At 39.2% G+C, this 21,743-nt stretch overlaps 1 protein-coding gene across 2 annotated transcripts in view; it reads left to right on the forward strand.

The window, feature by feature from the left end:
* Positions 1–21,743, forward strand: part of LOC147233360 (interleukin-1 receptor accessory protein-like 1) — a 235,907-nt gene that overhangs the window by 111,181 nt on the left and 102,983 nt on the right. For both annotated transcript variants that reach the window (XM_086148079.1, XM_086148080.1), the window contains exons 4-5: positions 4,653–4,839; positions 5,670–5,823. In XM_086148079.1, coding sequence (XP_086004205.1) covers positions 4,653–4,839; positions 5,670–5,823 — 341 coding nt within the window. The remainder of the gene's footprint in view (positions 1–4,652; positions 4,840–5,669; positions 5,824–21,743) is intronic.

A 21,743-nucleotide genomic window follows, 5' to 3' on the forward strand; every position in this document is an offset into this window, starting at 1 on the left:
GACATGGAAACCAATGAATAAGGTCATGATAGAGGTACAGTAGTGGAACATACAATGGAAGTAATTGTTTATGCTTGTTATGAAGCCAGGTTCCGAGCATAAAGATGAGTTGAAGGGGTCATGAAATGGAAAATGAGCTCCTTCAAGGCATCGACTTGGAAATGACTGAGCCATGTGTTTGCATATGAGATGTGTTACTGTCATTTTGAGACACACAAACCAAGGGAGCTGAGAGGTCTTAAACATTTGTGTATACTTGGCTTGTTGACTGAGTAGATTCCTTAAACTAAGTATGCAGATGACAGCGGGTGAGAGGTGAGGGTACAACTTGAACTGGTCATCAATCGTCGATAGAGACATACAAATACCATACAATACCATGCTCTACATTTTCCATACAAATGGAAAATGTAGAGCATTTATATAATCTAATGCCTTTTTTTGGAGTGTGTGAGGACTCAACAACCTGGGAGAACCCACAGAGGTACAGAAAGAACATTCAAGCTTGACAGAGAAAGGCCACAAAGGGCCTATGCAAATTAAACCAGGGACCTTCCTGTTGTGGGGTGAGACTTCCAATTTCTATGCTATTGTTTTGTTTCTTCTTCTACTTGGATATAGCTCCTATTTTTGTTCCTCCCATCGAGGAATTGTAAGGAAAGTACTTCTTTATGTCTGGCTTGTGTGCAAGGGTGTGTCGACAGGTGGAGGCAAGCACTTTGTCAAAGTTTGGAAAAACTCAATTATCTACAGACTTGGGTGTTACACTGATAGAAAAGGTGTACAAATGTAATAGAGAGAAAGTGAGATTTGGTGGGTTAAGGCTTTTGACAAAGACAAACCACAAACACAAGAAGGGAAAAGAGAGAAGTGGACGGGTTATAATCACTATAGCAGATGGTTGCTTCTGCATGGCAGCAACATACTGAAATCTCAGACAGGACCTAAATTGAAGCAAGTTGAGCCACAATCTGATGTGGCAAACAAGGACCTTCAGCCATTTGAAACCTGGTGTTGGTTGACAGGTGAATTGTAAGGGCACTATAGGTAGAAACCCCAATCTACCAAACGCTTGCGGTGACCTTCACTTCACGCTCATAAATAATGCAAGAACAATTAACTCCCAATTTAGGTTAATTGGTGTTAACTTTTAATCTCCGCTTTTGTGAGATATAGAATAAAAAGGAGTAGAATAGAAGGATCCACAATATTCTGCTTTTATACCAAGGAAGTTATCCTTGTTATAATAAATACCTAAAAGAAGGATAAAGTGGACATAGATCATTCATTAAGAGATTACAATTTATTAACTAATATCACTTATTCTTTCATGCTCACGTCACACCAGTTATAGTCAGCATGGCACTAAAATTTGGGGGATTTGTGATTTAATGTGGTAAGGATTTGCTGAATGCTAAAAATACTAGTTCTGAATCGAACTCACTGTGTGTCGATCAGATTCATGATGTGCATTAATAATTACTCCCCTAATATGTATTGATAAATAAGAATGAGAACATGGAAGAGATTATCGAGAAAGGGCACCCCATTAGTTGCAGAGTGATGTCATACAGAGAGATATGCCAATACATTTATAATTCAGCAACAATTTAACAACCAATTAAATACCATTTTCATTTTTTTTAATCAAAACAACTCCTCAAAAAAACTATCCACAACCACATTGGAGAAGACAGTCAATGAATATCTATTAATTTGCTGTCTTTTAAAGATTTTTATGGTTTGTACTTGAGAACCTCAAATCCAGTCTCTATCAGCAGTTAGTCAACAACTTTTCTGACCTTTGTTTTTTTCATTGTTTCACTCCATTTATATTTTAGCATGTCTTAGTCTTAGCAGCCATTTAACATTAACAAGACATTCTCCCTCCTGCCTAAAGGCAATCCTACATCTGTCTCTTAAGTACATATAGTCATGCCAGACTTCATTAACTCCTGCATATGTGCATTTCCAGAGGGGCCGCAGTTGTATGAGCTATATCGGGTTGGTAACATGGAACAAAACAATGCGTGGGTGAAATTATTCAAACAATGTCACACGTAACTCTCCCCAAAATTAATGTGACAGAAAGAACGCACATTTAGCCAAATGAGGATCCTTACAGTTTGATGAAATTTAACATGGAAACCTCCATTATGTGCTTAAACAGTTTCAACAAAACTGATGAACCTCTTATAGTTTAGAGTCTTCACACCAGCAATATTGTCAATAGAAATGAAGGCCTAATTAGTAATCAGCAATTATTTCATCAAACAATTTCTATTAAAGAGGAGTTATTTTAATTATGAGATTCATTAAGTAAGTTCATTAATTTCCCTATAGGGGCCATGGAACCCCAGGAGAGACTCAAATCAATTCTTCAGTCTATTATTTAATATATCACAATGAAGAGTTGCAGTTAACATGCAGGTTCCTTCTGGTTCTATCACTGAAGGGGGAGAGTTAATTGTCAGTAGAATAAATTAGGGAAAGTCATATTAATGGAATGGGGTTTTTGTATCAAGAAATACCGTCTTTCTGTCATTTTTTTTTTTTTTGTTTGTTTTGTTTTTTTGTTCTTTGTTTAGGTTTCATGTAAGTCTGGAAGTAGAAACTGTTTCAAAATCCCATGAGTATTCTTCAGCGAGAAAAGATTGTGGTACTTTTCCACTCTGTTTCAGTGGGACTATTTAACCCCTAACTTGCCATTGCACATATTTTTACTGCATTTGCCGCATATTGCAGCTCGAGTCCTCTGCTTGCCCTCCAGCTGAATACTGTAGCTGTCAGCCTGGCACTTCTCTCGGCTGATGTATGCAGGATGCTATCTATCATTGTCACAACACTGCATATCCCCTTCAGTTTGACACATTTGACAGACACTCTCGTCTGTTAATGCCATGGTATCATCTAGCTTGTTATCACTGTATCTGCAGAATGCAGAGGGCTCCAGTACTCCGAGCTCAGGGCATAGTTAAGTCTCTGGAGTGTGCAGCAGCAGGATCATTTCCCCGCTTGGTCCTTTGTAAAAAGCTTCATGAATATTATACCTGCTGAGTGAAAAGTCGAGAGATCACTTCCATTCTTCAAGCTCAAAAAGCATGGAGATGGAGTCAAAATGTTGGAAAGACATTGTAGGACAAAGTGCTGGCCCACACCATCGATCACTCATGCAGAGCAGATGACACAATTCTCTCTCTCTTCCAGCGAGCAAGTTTATCAGCGCTGCCCAGAATATTTAACAGGGAGGCGAGCGCACCCATGGGATCTCATTTGCACAGGTGTCCATCTGGTAGAAGTTGTCTGGGATAATCTCCACATCATGTCACATTTGCATCCGTGCGACATGTAAAAGTCGCCTAAGCCTACACTTACTGTAGGCGCACCGGCCAGTCCGTAGGGTGAGGGTATTGTTTGCCAACACTGCAGCGAAGACCATTGTGTGTCGTACTAATCCATGAGGCAGCTAATGCTGCACAATTATGTCAGGATTTAACATGTTTGTAATTGTTTGTTGGTTCAGCTCAATTTGTATAACCAGCTTTACTTGGAAAATTAGCTCTGAGGTTTTCCTAAACACTGCCAATTTATTTGGTCTTTTAACCAGTTGGGATTTGCCACAGTCAAACCACTCGTCAACTGTGACAGTCTCATTAGCCGGTTTTGGCAATGAAAAGGCACTCTTATTGAATCCATTGATCATCAAGGATCTTTGCCTCCATGTCCCTCCTCCAGATAGCACAACTTTTGCTGTGAATCAATAAGTTGCTTGATCCCACAATTCTGTTAAGAATTACTCAGACAGCAGATCCAATCTCAAAATCGTTCCATTAACAACCAGGACTGCATCTCTGTAAATGCTTAGTAACTTTATCTTTTCCGCTATTGCGGTTGCAGAGCACATTCCACTGACCACATTCTTCTCGACCATATCTGGACCAGATCTATTCTGTATTCAAACGAGCTGCTGCATAAATACAGGAGAACACTAAACTGGTTTAAGATTAATATTTCATGATGGGCATCCCAGTGGATGGATAACACAAATCAGTGAGGATATACTATGGTAGGAAAATGAAACATTTGTCCCATTTTGGATAACTACTGTTGTCTGTGTGCCTAGACAAGCACATAGTAATCTTGCATTTTACGCCTCCTTTCCCTTGTGTTATAAATTTTATACTTTATGTATATGACTTGAGCGGTTACACTACATCAATTGTTGCAAGTCATTTTCTGCCACCTCACACGGCTACTGCTTAGCATGTGAAAACAAAAGGCCCGATCAATCCTCGAGCACTGTTGACATTCAAAGCTGTCACTCCTTATTATTGGCTTTGTCCTTGGGACTTCAGGCACACAAGCATACTTCATTGACATGTAGGAGTAGGAGTAAGAAACCTGTCTTTTGTTGCAAAAAAAATGGAATATACATCAAGGCCCTCGAATCTCTGACTTTAATTCTGAAACGTATTCGGGGTTATTTCATTTCTGTCTCCTTCTACTGCAAATAATGGAGAGGGAAATTTAATAACAGAGTCCGGTAGAAGCCAGGGAGGGACTTTGCTTCGAACACCTGGACAGATTTCAGCAAGGTATTTTTTTATATGTACTTACTCTATTATGGACTAATCATTTTGATTCTTTCACAGAAACTCCACATACTGCATGAAAGTTTCCATGTCTCTCACGGTGGCAGAGAATGACACAGACCTCTGTTACAACTCCAAAATGAGGTTCTTTGAAAAAGCAGAGTTAAGCAAAAGCAAGAACATCACCTGCATAGGCATTGAGGATTACATACAGTTGGGAGTGGAGCCGCAAATTGTCTGGTACAAGGTAAGAGGCAGCCCTTTGTTTTATTGAGAATTACAGGATGTTTAACTATCCATCTCAAATTTCCACTTTCTCTTGAGGAACTTTTTCATATATTTTAAATATAAACATATTGCTTTCACAAAACGTACTCTTATCAGATTCAGTTATAGTATATTGATATCATCTTTGTCTTCACAGTCAGAGAAAAGTACCTCCGTAAGCAACCCCCCCCTTGTGTCTAAGGGGAAGGTGAAGCTTATTGCACCATTACTTTAAATGTCAGTGTCAGATAAAGTGGATGCAGCATTTCCTTAGTTATCCACAGAGTTAAATGAAAATAGTGCATGGTGACTGCAGGCTGAAAACTTCAGTTTTTGGCTTGCACTTTGTCAGTGGAGGCTGCCTGAATACTGGGAGGCCTGTCTTGGACGGTAATTGGACACAAAATTCCAAAGTGCCCCAGTTTCCATTGCCTCAGGTGTTCTGTGGCCCAAAATCCTGAGGGGCTGTTTTCAATAAGTAATAATTTATCACCACTTGCTGAATTACTCATAGTATCTGCAGAACCCAATTTCTGCTGTCAGTGTTATTTTTTGATTGCCTCTTTTCACTGTGTCTGTATTAACTTCTATGAGTTGGTTGAGTTTACTTAATATTCATTTACCGTATTGCTGTCATATTATTTACTGTCAAAGGATATGTTTGACATGTTTTGTTACTTTACCCTCATGTACTTTAAGATAAGCAACATTATAAACATGATATGGTTTCTTTAAAGCTAATGTCATAGCTGCATGCTTATATATGAGATAAAGTGATGTTAATACTTGTGCGTCTTCTATTAAATACAGGAGTGCAAGCCAAAGCAGTGGAGACAGACCATAGAAAGAAAGAGGGACACTCTCTCCATTAAGGAAGTACGGGAAGATGACATTGGGAATTACACGTGTGAATTACAGTTTGGGAGCTTTGTGGTGCGGAGAACCACTGAGCTGTCCGTCACAGGTAATGAAAAGCTCAGACTGTCTTTAATTCAGATTTAATACAAAACAAAAAGCATTTCTTCTTAATCCTACTGTCTGTGTTTTGAGTGCTTGTGTGCAGCAAATTTATACTGTTTCAGTTTTACATGGTGACGACCCAAAAGGTTTTGGTTGCTATGAAGAAAATCAGAAATCCAAAAAGTTTTTCTAGATAATACCTGGACTTTTACCTGAAATGTCAAAACCAACAACCCTGCTGTCACCAGGAACTTCTTTGGTTTAACTGCTGAGTAGTTGGATTTGTTCCGAACCACTTCAGCAGTTTTTTCTTCGAGATTTGCAAAGTATATTGGGACTAACCCTGAAAGACATGACAAATTGCTTCCCACTGTCTCTGTCAAAACCAAAGATGGCATGGAAGGCTGTCTGGATAATTAGAGCCCCTTCTTTCTATTCAACAGGAAGGACTTTTTGGTTTTAACTCCAGGTTCCATTCAAATAAGCGCATTTTTCATTTCGGCTCATATAATTTTCATGTTGTGCTTGATATAGGGGGGTCAAGTTGATTAAAAAAATATACATATTTGAGACTTTGTAAAATCAGTTACCTTTTAATTCCATTCCATTCCTGGTAAAACTGATGAGTGCAGAAAAAACATCTGTATCCTGAAATAATCCGAATCGTAGTTCCCCTCCGTCTTCATACAGCAGCTGAATTTGTTCTGACATTGTCTCTCTGGAAGGTAGTTTGTAATTCTCATCAGCTGCATCGATCTGCAGCAGCTCTCATAACCCCTTATCTTCCACGTCGAGGAGAGTGGTCTACGGTCAACAGCGATCCATCATATGAATGGTGACATATGGTCGAGTATTGACCAGTGGTATTCTGCTCGCTCATACGAGCAATGCTGTTATGTACCACAGCAAAGTTACCAACATGCAGTTGCACAAATTTGTTTTGTGTTGTGCAAAGAACAACATTTATGTTTGTACCTCCATCTGGAACTTTCTTATTCCTCTCAACCAATGTCATCTCATCTGCCTCGTCCATCGTGCTAATCACAATGTGAATTGATGTAATTTGTCACCCCTGGAACTCGTACAGCGAGAAATGTTCCGTAACTAAAGTGCAATTGAGTTAAGTTTTGTAACAAGTATTTTTATTTTGATAATTGAATAATCAATATTAATGTGTTAAAGTCCCAGGTCTAATTAGATATTAACTATTAAAGATGCCAAGTAATTTACCAATAACTCAAAAAAAACATCCATGAACCATATTTGTGCATGAGCAGATTATGTCAGGGCAAAGATATTAATATAAAAGCCGAGCTTGCAAATGTGTTACCTCCTCTTTCTACACTTTCATGCAACGATAACTCCTCCAATCAGTGTCGTATTTGGCTCAGCTCACACTTCCTGCTGTGACACACGTCTAGATGTATAGAGACAAAGTTGTGCTAAAGCAGACTGAGACTGTATGCAGGGAAGGGAAAAGATTTCAGATTGATAGAGCAGCTGTTACATTTCACTGCCGCTGCTGCTGTTCATTCTGGGTGTGAAGGTCAGACAAAGTGTTTACTGTTAACTGCTACTTGATTACACTTTATAGTCCCTTTAAGAAGACAAAGACAGACTCCACTGTAGGTCGGGCTAAATCATAAATCATTTTCTTTCACCAGGCTTAAAATGTCAGCTTAAATCTCTCATGGATGCATGAATCCTGGATTCATGAATGTCAAGCACTTTAATAATATACCGAAAAATAAGTCATGTTAATTATGTAATTATGTATGATTATAGATGCACCTTGCAACACCACGTCAGCATCCACCATGACACATGACTGTAGTTAAGGTGTGAAAATGCAGTTAAGATTCATAACTTTTGCCACAGAGGTTAGTACTTGACTCAAAAATAAAACAAAAATAATGAAATGAAGATATGAATTTGATCTGCTCAAAATCTGTTTAAATTCTGACACTCGCAGCAGCACCATTTCCTGGGATTCTGGTTTAATAAATGGGTTTTTTAATGAAAGTGGTGAGTATTGAAGTATTTAATAAGCATGGAGTGAAAACTTTTTTTTAATTTTTAAATATTCATGGTATCAGATATACTCTGCTTGTTGAAAAAATTAGTTTTGTGAAAATCTCAGACCCTGAACACAGTTGTGTTCCTGCCCAGCTGGAAGAAGTCTAACTCAATAAAATCAATGTCAAGCGTCCATGCATCTGCTCATCCATCCATCCATTCATGCACACATACGTTAATACATAAATAAAACATATTTTTATGTTGTTTTTTTTCATACTGTGATTTTTTCGTAAAAGTTAACCATCCATTTTATTCATTACTTCTTTCAGTACCAACCTCCTGAGAGGATTTGAAGAGAGGAGGTTAAAAAGATAGCTTAGAAAAGGGAAATATTTGAATCTCAAAATAGGATGTGTACGCGCGTTCAAAGCAAACACAGGCTCTGGTTTGGGACTTGGAAAAAAAAATCTAGCCCGTGCCGGAGCTATCAGAAGCTGTAATGAAATGAGCCTTTTTTTTTCCTTTGTAACTTGTTAGCCCTCGACACTTTGAACTCTCCAGTCCCCATCAACACCGAATAAAAGTATCAAACTCTTACAATGCGTGTCATGTTCAGACACATCCGGGCTTTGCAAATCTCATATTTAATCAATGTTTTCTATTACCTGCAATGGTTATTAATCCTGTTCACTGTCTGAGTGTAAGACACATCTTCATTTAATTCAAAGAAAAGATCTGCAGAGGGCAGGGAGGCGAAGCGGTTAGTGCTTCAACCTCATGGTAAGAAGGACCCTTGTTTGATTCCAACAGAAATTCTCTACATGACTTGTGAATGAGTGGGTGAATGTTTTTGTGTCTCCATATATGGCCCTCTGATCGACCTGCGACTGGTCCAGGTTCATCCTGCCTTTCAACTAATGACAGCTGAAATAGGCTGCGGCCCCACCGCAACTCTGATGACAGGATTAGCGGTATTGATAATGAATAACTGAAACAATAAATAAATGAATCTGCACTGTATTTCCAATAAATACCACCTAGAAGGACATTTTGAAAAAGAAAAATAATCAGCAATTGCAAGCAACCTGTTTCCTCAGCAACAATCGTTGTCACATTTTCGAAAACTAAACAACGTGTTACCCAAAGAGACTCATTTTCTTGACCTTTTTAAAACATTTTTTTTTGCAAATATGACCTTTTTATTGTAATCTGGAATAAGTATACACAATAGGTATCTGTAATTTTATCATCAACCTCCCACGGACGATTTCAGTCGCCATCAAAATCCCTGGCACGTCCCTCTTTATCAGCCTACACCCTCTCAAAGTGATGCAGTGGGACAAAAGGTCAGATACTATTTGATTATAATGAGCGCCGCTGAAATTATAACGAGATTCCCGGCTGGGTGATTGGAAGCGACATTCATTTTTAAATGAAATTTGGGGGGTTTATTACTTCTTTTTCAGGTGCACCGTTTGATGTCTTTGATTAAGCAGCCCAGGATAAAGAACAGTGATGAAATAGATATATAGGGATCAGCAACTTTGGTGTGTAAAATAGGCTGTCAGTGTGTCTAATGAGCTCTTCCTCTGATGCCGTTAACCTGCTTTTCCTTACTTTGAACTGGTGTGGAATAATGTGTCGAATTGAGGGAAAGGAAACGGCATATTTTGCAGAATGAGCATATAAATAGCCAAAAACCCAAGAGGATGAAAGCAATCTTAAAAACGTCTTCAGATATTATAACTCTCTACCTTCTGTCTGATGTGTCGGCCTGATATTATCAATGTATCTCAGACCTGAGCCATTTTGAACGGAGACCCTTGATTATGTTGCCTGTTTGTGGCTATAAACTTTTCTTTGGCGCTTTGTTTGACCATTTTATTCAACCACGCTAAAAGGACTTACTTTTGAGTGTGAGGGGGTTTTAACAAGGCAACATTATCCCTATTACTATACTAAAGCCTTTTTTTTGCTGAATAGCTGCACCTTCTATCTAAGGGTATGAAGGTTATGATTTCTGAATGGAAACAATAACAACTCAAGTTACTTTCAGGGGTTGAGTTTACTACTTTGAAACAAGAGTCCCCTTAAGGGCCTTTGTGAAGAAAAATGTAATAGTGCTTTTGACTTTGAATTCAAATGTAAATATGACCACAGTATCATAAATCTGTTCCATGCATTGGTTATTCTCTAGTGCAACATGACAAAAAAGATCCTAGTTTAAAAAGATAGCTGCATTTCAATTTCTTTCTCGTGTCAGCCAGGCCAAAGATACAATGGCCATTGCTGCTTTTTTGACAACCAACTCAGGTTATATCCAATATATTTTTGTTACCTCAATGTATTATTGAAAACATGCATCAACGTTCTTTTTGTCTTTCTGCAAAAAGGCAGAAGGTGTGATCTTCAGATTATGATTGGACTTCAGTTAGTGAAAAAAGAAATAGGTGCAAATGGTTAAATCTTCATAAGTAGGCACTACATGCTTTCTATGACCTTCCATTATTCAACTGAGTTGTTATTGTAACTTTAACAAGATTTGATGATCAATATTGAGTAAATTGCTTTATTAATCCTTGCCTGGCACACATATATTGTTTATTCTTTTCCTTTAGGTTTTTCCCATCGAGGGTTGGCTCAGGGAATCAATCTTCTCCATCTAACCCTCTTCTCTGTCTCCTCCTCTCTCACACCAACTAACTGCATAATTCTAAAATATGTAATATATGTAATATATATTCTGTAACATATATATATATATACACAGAATTACAGAATTATATGTATATATATATATAAATATGGACTGGATTTTTCGTAGGCTGAGAGGTTCTTAAACAACAGAAGAGTCAGGACACCCAAGAAACAGTTCTCTAGGAGTTCTCTTGGATTTGCACCCAAATCCCACCGGTGGAAGGGGCAAGTCCCTCGTTTATAGTCCTTGGAGGTTTTCAGAGATAGGTATCCAGGTGGAAGGGGGTCATTCCTCTTCAGTCAATCACATTCTTTCCTCCGTCGAGGGAGTTGACTTCTTCCCTAGTCGTGTCATTGTAGATCACGGATGGGGAGGGAGCAGCCGCCCCTTCTCCTCCTCCTCCTCCGGGCACGATTCATCAGTCAGGGCATGTGTGACATTATCTTACATCCAGCTGGGTACAGGACTTTTTCAAAATATTCTTCAGTTTCTTCTTTGTACTTACTCCACACATCATGAGAGAAGACATGTATGCGAGACACACAAACAATTCAGCAGTCAATCAGCAAACAATTGTCCCTTACATACGTCATGAGAAGATATTCGAATGAGAAATACGAATGATTCAACAGTCCATTGGTGAATTATTTTCCGTTACATACGGCATGAGAAGACATTCAAGTGAGAAATACAAACAATTTGCAGTAAATAATTTTCCCAATACACTTTCCCGTTTTGTTCATTGAACAACAATGTACACATTAATTCATAAGCATTGACAGGAAAGATCGCCTAGAGTTCCAAAAACCCTCAGCACATGGCCACCTCTTAGCTTTATGTACTTCATCATAGGTCCTGAGTGTTGGGAAATTGATGTTTTTTTGGGAATAAGATTCCCTTCTTATCGAGCACTAACCAGTTAGAAATTGCAATGATACAACATATTACGCTTATTCATCTCCTGATTCTGAATCAAAATCCAATTCGCATTCTGAATTTCCCTGTTCACCTTCATCATTTCCCAAAAGCAACAGTCCTTCAGCCTTCGTCATAGAATATGGCGGTGGCATTTTCCCTTCTATGCATCTAGTAATCAGTCGCTCTACCAGGGGCCGTGCACATGGTATAGGACTATGGTGGTTATCCCATAACAAGGGAGGTCATTACAGATGAAACCAGTCCCTTATATCTCACGAATATGCGATCCATCATATCGCTCAGCGGGATTTTTATGCCAGAATGTTCCCTCATTTGGTCTGACAGCATTCTTAATCCCTGAAGGGCCCTTGTTACTGAACCATCAGAGGCTGTGTTGTTTGGAATGAATATGCAACATTGCCCTCCAAACATTGAACGAGCACCTCCTTTTTCCACTGGTAGCATATCTAGAGCCATCCTATTCTGCACTGTCATCAAGGAGGTCACTGCTAGCTGCTCTGATAGCCCTGCTACAGCAAATTCTGTTAAGTTTGCCAACCTTTGTACATTGTAATGGATATAGTTTATCCTATCTATGTTCTTGTTTGGGGTCAACAAGATGAGCACAGACTCAAACCTCCCGCTATTTGAGCCACCAATTTGCACTCGTCCGGTACTTCTCCAGGGATTCCAATAGCATCTATGTATGTGGGGCTATTATGGGCCAAAGTGGTGCTACGCTTTGACCATCTCTGCATTTCTGACGCATTTATGTATAAAAGGGACACTGGTAATGCTAGTCTAACCATGGTACATGTTCCTGTCCACGACGGAGGTAGCGCATTCAATAATGTTTCCTTCCCACAGTGCCAGAACAAATCTGCCCTAGCCCAGACCAATCTAGTGGCGTTTTCCCACCCGGACACATTTATCGTTTGTACACACCAGTCACTGGGCATTTGGCCCACCGTTTTCCCAGTCGTACTGCTCCAGACTAGGCAAGTATAATTGCTTTTATGCAGTACAAACCTAGGTGGCATGGTAGTTGTATTGCTTACTATTGGGAATATGGATGCCAGAGTAGTACAATTACCATGGTCATTTCCCATGTGTAGTTTTAACTTACAATGGAAACTGTCTGAGTCGGAGTCTAGTAGGAGTAGTGCTGGTACAGTGAGCAGTGTTGGTCGGGTCGAAGAGCATGCTAGACAATCAGACAGGTTCATGGTTTTGACCGTCTTGGAGTCATTCTAACCATTTTTCTCTGTATACTGTTGCTATTGTTAGCAAATCTTGGGTGCTCAGATTTTGTGAATCAAAGGTGACCACGCCCTCTTCCTGTCCAGTCATGTTTTGGTCCAGGACTGTATTATTGGTCCCTCCGTTCGTTTCCATTATGTTTGTTGTTAAGGTTGGTTTGGTTTGAGGTGGCAATATGTTGATCTTAATGAGTACCATTGAATTCATTCCTGGAATGGTTACTCCCAAAATGAAGTAGAACAGCTATAGAACACAGTATTGCTGGACTGGCATGGGCCGGTCTTCACTAGACATTGTGATAAATTGTTTGCTGTTTGCTGAATCACTGGATTGGGACTGTTATTTACTAAAAACCGTCCCCTGGTCAGCATGATCTGCTTTTGTGCACATCTCCGCTGATCCCCACACTTGCTTGTTTCTGTTTTTGGATCCCACCCAACCTCAGTCCATGCGAACACATCAGTCCACATGGGGCACCAGCTATATGTACTAGTATGCAGGCACATGCATACATCATAACCCCTCCACGTTGTTTGAGGGTTGCTACAAATGATGCTGAAAAGATCGAATTGGAACCTGGTACTTGATCCTTTGGTGTTGTTCAATTGCACTCCACCATATCCCTTCAGGCAGTGGTCCGTCCTTGTTTTGGATACCATGGGTCGCTTCACGGCTCTCCTTCTGGTTTCATTAGGGTTAACGGAGGCATGTTCAAGCTCAAGTGTAGCTGTTGTCACACCGTCTTGAGCATTGACCCTGGGAGATGGGTTGATACGGACTACCCAGACTACCATGTGGCTCACTGTTGTGAGGAAAGTGGTGGTTCCTCTCAGTCCATACAGTCCAGGAAGGTGGTACAGGTGCCGTGGTCAGTGCTTGTCCATATTATCTATGGGACTGGCTTTGCCGTATTCTCACAGGTTTGTCTGTCCTTGAGCCTCTAGCTGTCTTCCGGCTCTGGAAATCGTCCTATGACTCAGGAATCTTCTTGCAGTGGCTGGTGTGAATCCAAGTGGCCCGTTCAGCAGCTTTTATGGCGGTGTGGGTGACGAGGAGAATCTGGAATGGCCCCTCCAGCGATGGTGATTCTACTTAGTCTGTCGACAATCCCTCACGATGATCCAGTCACCAAACTTCAGACAATGCAAGGGATTTATCCATCAGTAAATAATTTTCCGTTACAAACATAATGAGAAATATGTGAGTGAGAAATACAAATATTTCAGCAGCAAATAATTTCCACATTACAATATATATTTACCTTTTTAAGATTTTTTTACTATTTACATTCAATTAGAGATTCAGCTGAAATATATTTATTTTAGCCCAGTCCTATCAAGTCTGTTGATCCCTATACAACCACTAAGTCGTTTGCTTATCGTTTTGGGGCTCTGTTGAGCAGAGTTGACAGCCAGCAGTGCAGCACCAGCAGGAAAGGCAGTGGATACAGTGTGCTAAAACTGAACACGGTAGAAACATAACGTTAAAAAGCTCATTCACTCATCAGTCATTTACAGTACGGTGGTATTTGATGAACATTAATATATTAACCGGGGCTTCAATGCTCTTGTTAACCCTAATAAATGATATTACTCATCAGCTCAATATGACGTGAGTGCCTTTTCCACGTCCCTATTCCACAAAGTACATTTCCTGCCAGCCCCATTTGGTGGCCATTACCAATTTCCTCTTCCATTCCTGAGTTGACTCATTAGCATATGAAGAAGGTTGAAATATAATTGCTCCTTTAATTGATGGAAGATAATTAATCTGCCCGAGGTGCCAGGGAAAAGGAGAAGACGCAGCATAAAGTTAACTCAGAGCGCAATCTTTTTTTATGTATGTGCATTTGATACACTATGTAATCAGCAGGTGCTTGATGAGGACTTACATTTTTTAATCTTACGCACGCTATTTTACCGTTTTATGAGGTAACATAAAGAAATGAGATGTATCACTATTCTGCAAGTGTACCACAATGTGACTTCTACAGCGGGGAGGGGGGGGGTGTCAAGCATTCTGATGATGCATTCTGACTCAGAATTCCAAATCATTATTTTTTTTGTTTTTTTATTGTAACATCACACATTTTTGATAACTTTACAATCTTCTGATTTCAGCTTTCATTGCTGGCTACCAGTACATGATTCAAATTAATTATGTGGCCACTCTTACAGCAATCACTCAGTATGATCTGCATAAAGCACAGCTGCCAACCCGTGTATGTGCCGCTTAACACGTTACCCATCTGGGAGACTGACTGGGTTTATTTAGTTTGTCTCATAAGCATTTGTTTGTATAGATACTGTACATGGGGTTCGTGTTTACACATTTATTATATGACTTAGAAGGGAATAGTGTCAGCAATGGACTGAGATCTAACTACTTGAATACCAAATATGTTGGTAATTCACTCAAAAATAAACATGTATGAAATCATTTCGAGTTTTGCTATACACAGGCTGTTAATGGTCACGCTGTTTCGTTTTCTGTCCGTGCTCAAATAGATCAATGACCGCATTCATCTGAGGTTCTTCAATCCACTATCTTCGCCTGAGGAACAGCCATCAGCAAGGTTGAGCTCTGCAGGTTTTACACCGATATGATCACAGCAGACAGCTTTAGGGTCATTTGATAGCTATATGTGGATTAATATCATTGACTTTTGAAAGATAAAAAGTAATTATGTCTTAAAGAAATGATTTGATTTCAAAGGGACAAATCTGAGTTAATACTTTGTAGACTTGCTACACTTACATTAGTATGCAGCAGTGATGGTAATTGAAGATACTAAATCTTAACATGCAATTTAATTTAAAATTTTTCGGTTTACGTATGCATACTGACTGCCCTTGAGGCAACAGACCCAGTGTTTGTAGATTCAATAAACAATTAACCCTTATGTCCCCCCCCCCCCCCCCGGTTTAAGAACGAGATTATTTGTGTTAGTTCCTATGTGACGGGATGTCAATTCAAATTTTATTTTATTTAATTTTGGCATCTTTTTTTCTCTTGCTGTCTTGCTTTTCAGATAGGTGTGTGTGTGTGTGTGTGTGTGTGTGTGTGTGTGTGTGTATGTGTGTGGTTGGCTGGCTGGCTGGCTGGCTGGCTGGCTGGCTGGCTGGCTGTGAGCATGTTTCCACGCATGTTTCTAGCATTTTTCAAATACATGCAGCCTGTGGAATTTTGATCAAAACTGAGCGTTTTCAGGTATTTTTTTTCTAACTGCTATTCATTTGATTTTATGAAGTGGTAAGTTGCATCACACCAGACACTATTAATTTTCCATGAATTTACTGGTATTATTTTTGATAGTATTAGACACCTTAGAAGAAGACAGCATTCCTGGTGAGCATGACTGCGTTACAAATTGGAAGACAATTTCTTTTCACGGTGCAGATTCCCTGTGAAAAGAAAGATGGTCAGACACTACAATTGAGCCTCTTGCAAACAGAGAATCTGTTGAACAAAATCAAAATGTTTGAATTGAAGCAATTCATATATTTTGATTTAGTAATGAATGTCTTGAGATTCCTGTAGAGAATCAGCCCATCCCTTTTGTTTCTCTTCAGATTTATAATTAGTTGTATAATTAGCAGTTGCTGAGCCAGCAATAGAAAGTCTCAAGCCATCTTTGCCCTCCAATACTCTTTAAATGTATACAATTATTTGTATTATTATTATCCATCCATCCATCTTCTTCCGCTTATCCTGCACTCAAGGTCACGGGGGAAGCTGTAGCCTTTCGCAGATGTCATCGGGCGAGAGGCGGGATACATCCTGGACTGGTCACCAGTCAATTGCAGGGCTCAATACAAAGACAAATACAACATTCATCGTTATTTATAAGTTGAATGCCAAAAATTGTCAGTTACCAAATGTTAATGCTATTTTTTTTTATTAAATTACTGCCATCTTAATTAAGTATTTTATTTGAATGATTAGTAATAATTCATGTAGGATTTTTGTCTAAATCTCGAGTTAATGATCCTGATATTTTAAGTCACTTTTTTTTTCCCTTTTTTTTATTTCAATATAATGTATTTTATTTTACTTAGTGCTGCACCCAACCTTGCAATGGTTGGCAGGTAGCTAGATATGCACTCCCCTTCCACTACAACACGATGTGGCGAATCATCATGACCCTGAACTCTGATCAATCTAAAAGCGGTGTGCATGCGTGTGCTGTGTGCGTGTGTGAGCATTTGTGTGTGTAAGTATACTGTAGTGCACACAGGATCCCAATGAACTTTCCACCTGCTGGCACTATCAAAGAAGCAGCACTCTGGAGATGTGATTGCAGAATATACAGCAGGGGAAGACGTGGGCGAAGCAGGAGAGAAAATATTTGAGCATGAAGCGTGCGTAGAGCCTCCGCTTTCTCCAACTGCAGTTTTTATTTGCTTATTGTATCAGTATAGGATTTAATTTTCCTCCACTGCTCCTATTTAATTTTTCCAACCTATATTTAATATCCATGGACTTAAACTAATCTGCCCACATTTGCAGTTTTCTGCGTCATCCATAGTACAGCGTTTACCCTCACAAAACAGTGATGTTTTTTTGTTGTTGTTTTTTTCTTCCTATTTCTGGCTCAGCCCAGCAGATCTGAGCCATGCAAGCCAACCACCAAGAAAAACCTCAAGGAATTAGTTTTACCTGGCAAGCTGCCCATGAGATGAGATGACATTGATAAGTGTCCCAGTGTCTCATGAAGGGGCATTTTCTGAGCCCAAATGCTGTTTTAAGCAAACAAGGCCCCGTGTCTCCCGGCTTTTGTCGCTGGATATAAGACAGTGCACTGGCAAAGGTGGACAGGAAGATTAAGTAAGAATGTTCACTCTTTGTCTTGCAAAGTGGAACATGAACACAGAGGTTAATAATAATGGCTGTGCATGCAGGAGTGCTCGTGTTTTAATAAAAATTAAAACGAGGGGGAAAAAGGGACTTTTGCTGACGGGATATTTTAATTTAATGGTGCCAGACTATTACTCTACAATACTTATTAGAGTCTCGACTAAATGTCACCTTTAGTGCATGAAACAGTATTATTAAGTAATAATGTTAATGTTAGTGTGCCTTTACACTAGGATTAGGTTAGGGATTCCAAGAAATGACTATTAAGGTGTTGTGGGTCCAGCTGGAACGCTACACAGACCATCTTTTATATTTGTCCATGAATCAAATCAATGATGATCAAGATTATATTTGAGAGGATAACGGGACTACTTAGTCTATAGTTGCTAGAGTTAAGTGAATATTTCCACTAAAGACTTGAACAATGTGGCTTTCGGTGTCAGAGGCTGAACCCTTGATTCAGAGGAAAGACATTTTTTGACTTGCCGAGAAGAAGATTGATCATCGCATCAACCACCTTTTCCGTTCTTCTAGCTAAAGCAGCCAGTCTACAAAAATTCCAGGTGGACCAGACTGCTGGCATTTTGCTCACTCCAGCTTTTCACTCCAGCTTTTAGCAACATATATATATATATATATATATATACACACATACACATACACACACACACACACGTATGTATATATGTATGTATGTATGTGTGTATATAAATATATATATACATACATGTATGTATATATGTGAATATCTATGTATATGTATATGTTTATATATATATTTGTGTGTGTGTGTGTGTGTGTGTGTGTGTGTGCATTTTAAGAAACCCTGTTTACCTTAGACAAAAGGTAAACTATCATGAAACCAAAATTGAGCAACAGATGTTGATTTGAACAGATGGTGAAAAAAAAAACAGAGATCCGTTGGTGACGTCGCAGTGTTGCTCGTTGCTGCTCATCTATTGAGACTCTTTGAAAATGGAGAATTCCTGACGATAATCCCCCTGCATGGACACAAGATCAAGAGCTTATAGGTGCTAATTTGGCATGTTCCTTATGATCTGACAAGAATAAAGATGGCTTTCATTAAAATTGAGTTTTCAGAGCGCTGGTTGAGGCAAAAGGAAAGATAAGTTTGGAAAAAGGGGCCTCATTTATTTGTTTCCATTGACCCAGCCCATTTGCATCACATGTAAAAAAAATGAATATGCAAATGAACATCATTAATTTTTTTTTTTAATCATATGTTCTCAATATGTTTCACTCAAGAGGGGTTTGCACAATTTCTGCTAATTTGTGAACGTTAATCCAGCTGTCACCTTCGTCCTATGCTGCTGTTCTACACTCTGTCAAATATCTGTCGATTGTCAAACTACACTTACGAATGCTCCTCTTGCTCGCGATACATCTGGGGCTTCTAATTAGGATGATGTGTTACATAATTAATGCCTTTGCTCAACTAATTAACACTTAATCAGCACCGTAGTTTCCAAGATGTGAGAATCTGTGATAAACTACTGCTAATATAATTCCACACCAGGGCAGTGCTGCACAGTAGTAGAAAAGGCAACAAAAAAAAAAGAAATGACAATGAGATCTGTAGAAACCCTTGTTTCTGACTGGAATGCTTAGTTCACCTGGCCTTTGTTGTGAGTTAGAGTTTGAGTAAGTTTAGATTAACTGTTCTCCCCAAGGCAACAGGTAATAAAGTCTGTTGCCTAGAAGATAGTCTCCTTTTTTTCTGCCTCCGCTATCTTTGACAGCTTTTAGAAATGTCCCATCAAGGACACTTGAGCCACGTGTCAATCCAGTGATTCTGTTCAAGAGATAAGAAGGTGGAGGGAGACAGCGGCCAGGACTCTTGCATAATTTAAAGTGACGAAAAATCAATTTTGTGGCATATATTAATGGACGTTAATTAGTTGGAGATTGGTCTTTTTTAGAACAGGTATATCTAAAATGACTGCGGGGAGTCAACTACCACACCAAGAAAAAAATAAAGAGAAAATTGTATCTCTACTGATAAGTTCACATAACAGTGGGGCGAGAAATTAACCATGCTCCATTATTTGAGAGAAAAAAAAAGTAAAATAGTTTTCAGAAAGGAAAATGATGTCTAAGAATAAAATGTACATAATAATAATATTCTTGATTTCAATTTGCCTGCAACTGAAAATGGAGGTTTGCACTAGTAAAGTCTGATTTGTATCTCTACTGTTCCATACTCCGGAACACAGCTTTAGTGCCACCATATACATAGGCATGTCACCATTCATGCTCTCCATGGTCAGGAGGTTTGCTTACCAGTGTTTAGCCAACTGGCGATGGCCAGTTGGACCTCGATGTAATGGAAATTGATTGTGCCGCTCCCAGGCAACTCTATTTTTACGGTTCTAAAACTGGCTTATGTTGAACTGTAAAAAAAAGAGGGCATGGGGCAAAACCAGTACCTGTGGGGTATTTAAAAAAACATGATGTTTATCAATATTAAATGAAAGTGAAGAATGGATGTGCCAGGAGGTCATGGGTGTTTTCCTACAAACTCACGAGTTAACACTGCCACCAGGGTAGGAAGTTTTCCAAAAGAATGTATCATTAGAGAATGATTTGCCATCGACTGGTGACCGGTCCAGGTTTAACTATGCCTCAGAAATATGTTCCAGCCCCCCATGATCCTGAATGCAGGATGAGTAGTATAGAAAATGAATGAATGAATGAATGAATGAATACTCAATGGAACTCATGATTATTCTCATTCTTTGTAAGGATCTTATTAAGTCATCTCAAACTGCTAGAGCAGGCAAACATCTGCTTCTTGAGCCCCCTTACTATCAAGATGTTGGCCAAAAAAAAAAGAAACGCTAATCTCTACCCTGCTGTCACGTCCACTGTGATGTGTGATGGGATGCCAAGGTCTTCCTCTATCAACATGTTGCGTTCAGAAACCCACCAGCAGAGAAATGATATGACTTAACATTTTTCTTTTAGGCGAAGTGTTATAATTTACTTTATCAGGCAAACTTTTGCCAAAGCTTCTCATCTCCTGTCATAGTTTTTGAAAATGGTTACTGTTGAAAGCAAATAACATATTTGAATGAGCAATGGGTGCTCTCTGTTTCTATAGAAAATCTGTTCAAAAAAACAACTTTGAGGGCATTGTGAGTTTAATGACACGTGATATGGTAACATCAGCTCAGTGTTTCCTTTATTTTCATTCTTTCTTTTTTCCTCAGCAGTCCAATTAAGGCTTACTCTGTCTCTGTCAACCCAAATCTAAAGGTCTGCACTACTTGACAACTAAAGCAACCAATTAAATTCCACTGAAACAGCCAGGACCATCCACCGTGAGTGATCATTACCACATATGTGCTCAGGGTAGAATCTGTGGGCAGTGTATTGATCGTAGTGGTGAAAACTGATCTGGCCCAAAAGAAAAGCAATGCCACAATAATCACTGATAAAGGAATCAAGAATGTTGGCAAAAACAGATGTAGACATATATACAGGCACGTTGGGAAGGTTATGTTCGTCTATTTAATTGTATTTAAATTCATGTTTATATTTATTGTTGTTATTGCTATTGTTTTTAAGCTGCTGTGACGATCAGCTATGGGGATCAATAAAATATTATTTTATCTTGCGCATGCCGGTGTCATTGTGTGCATTGTGCAGGTCAGTGCGCCAGCAACTCACTCTCAAACTGCTACACTAGGCTAAACGGGTCTGGAAATTTATTTTGATGTGAAATATCTGTGGGCGATGACTCCGTCCAACAAGAGGTTAAATAGGTGGCTGTGGGTGAAATGTGTTTGCCTCACAAAGCGATATGAAAGAGGGCATAGGAACTAAGACTATATGTGCTGAAGAGAAAGAGAGAGAGAGAGAGAGAGAGAGAGAGAGAGATTCATATTCAACACACATGGACCGGTGGGCTTATACAGCTCAATTTAATAAATTTCAGCACTCTGTGACAGATCTGGAGCATGTTTAAATTTGATTCTAATACCAATGACCTGTCTCTTACACTTCATTCAGATATGGGTAAGGCCTTTCATTTACGCTAAGTGCCCCCCTCAATGACATTGCATCAGCTTCCTTTATTTATTTATTTTTTTAGTTTGTCTCCATGTCTACTGACTTAGATTTTACTCCATTCATTTTACAGATAAAGGGCA

Source organism: Fistularia commersonii, chromosome 6, assembly GCF_037954325.1.
Source record: "Fistularia commersonii isolate RoL2024-O1a breed Wild chromosome 6, RoL_Fcom_v1.0, whole genome shotgun sequence".
NCBI lineage: Eukaryota > Metazoa > Chordata > Actinopteri > Syngnathiformes > Fistulariidae > Fistularia > Fistularia commersonii.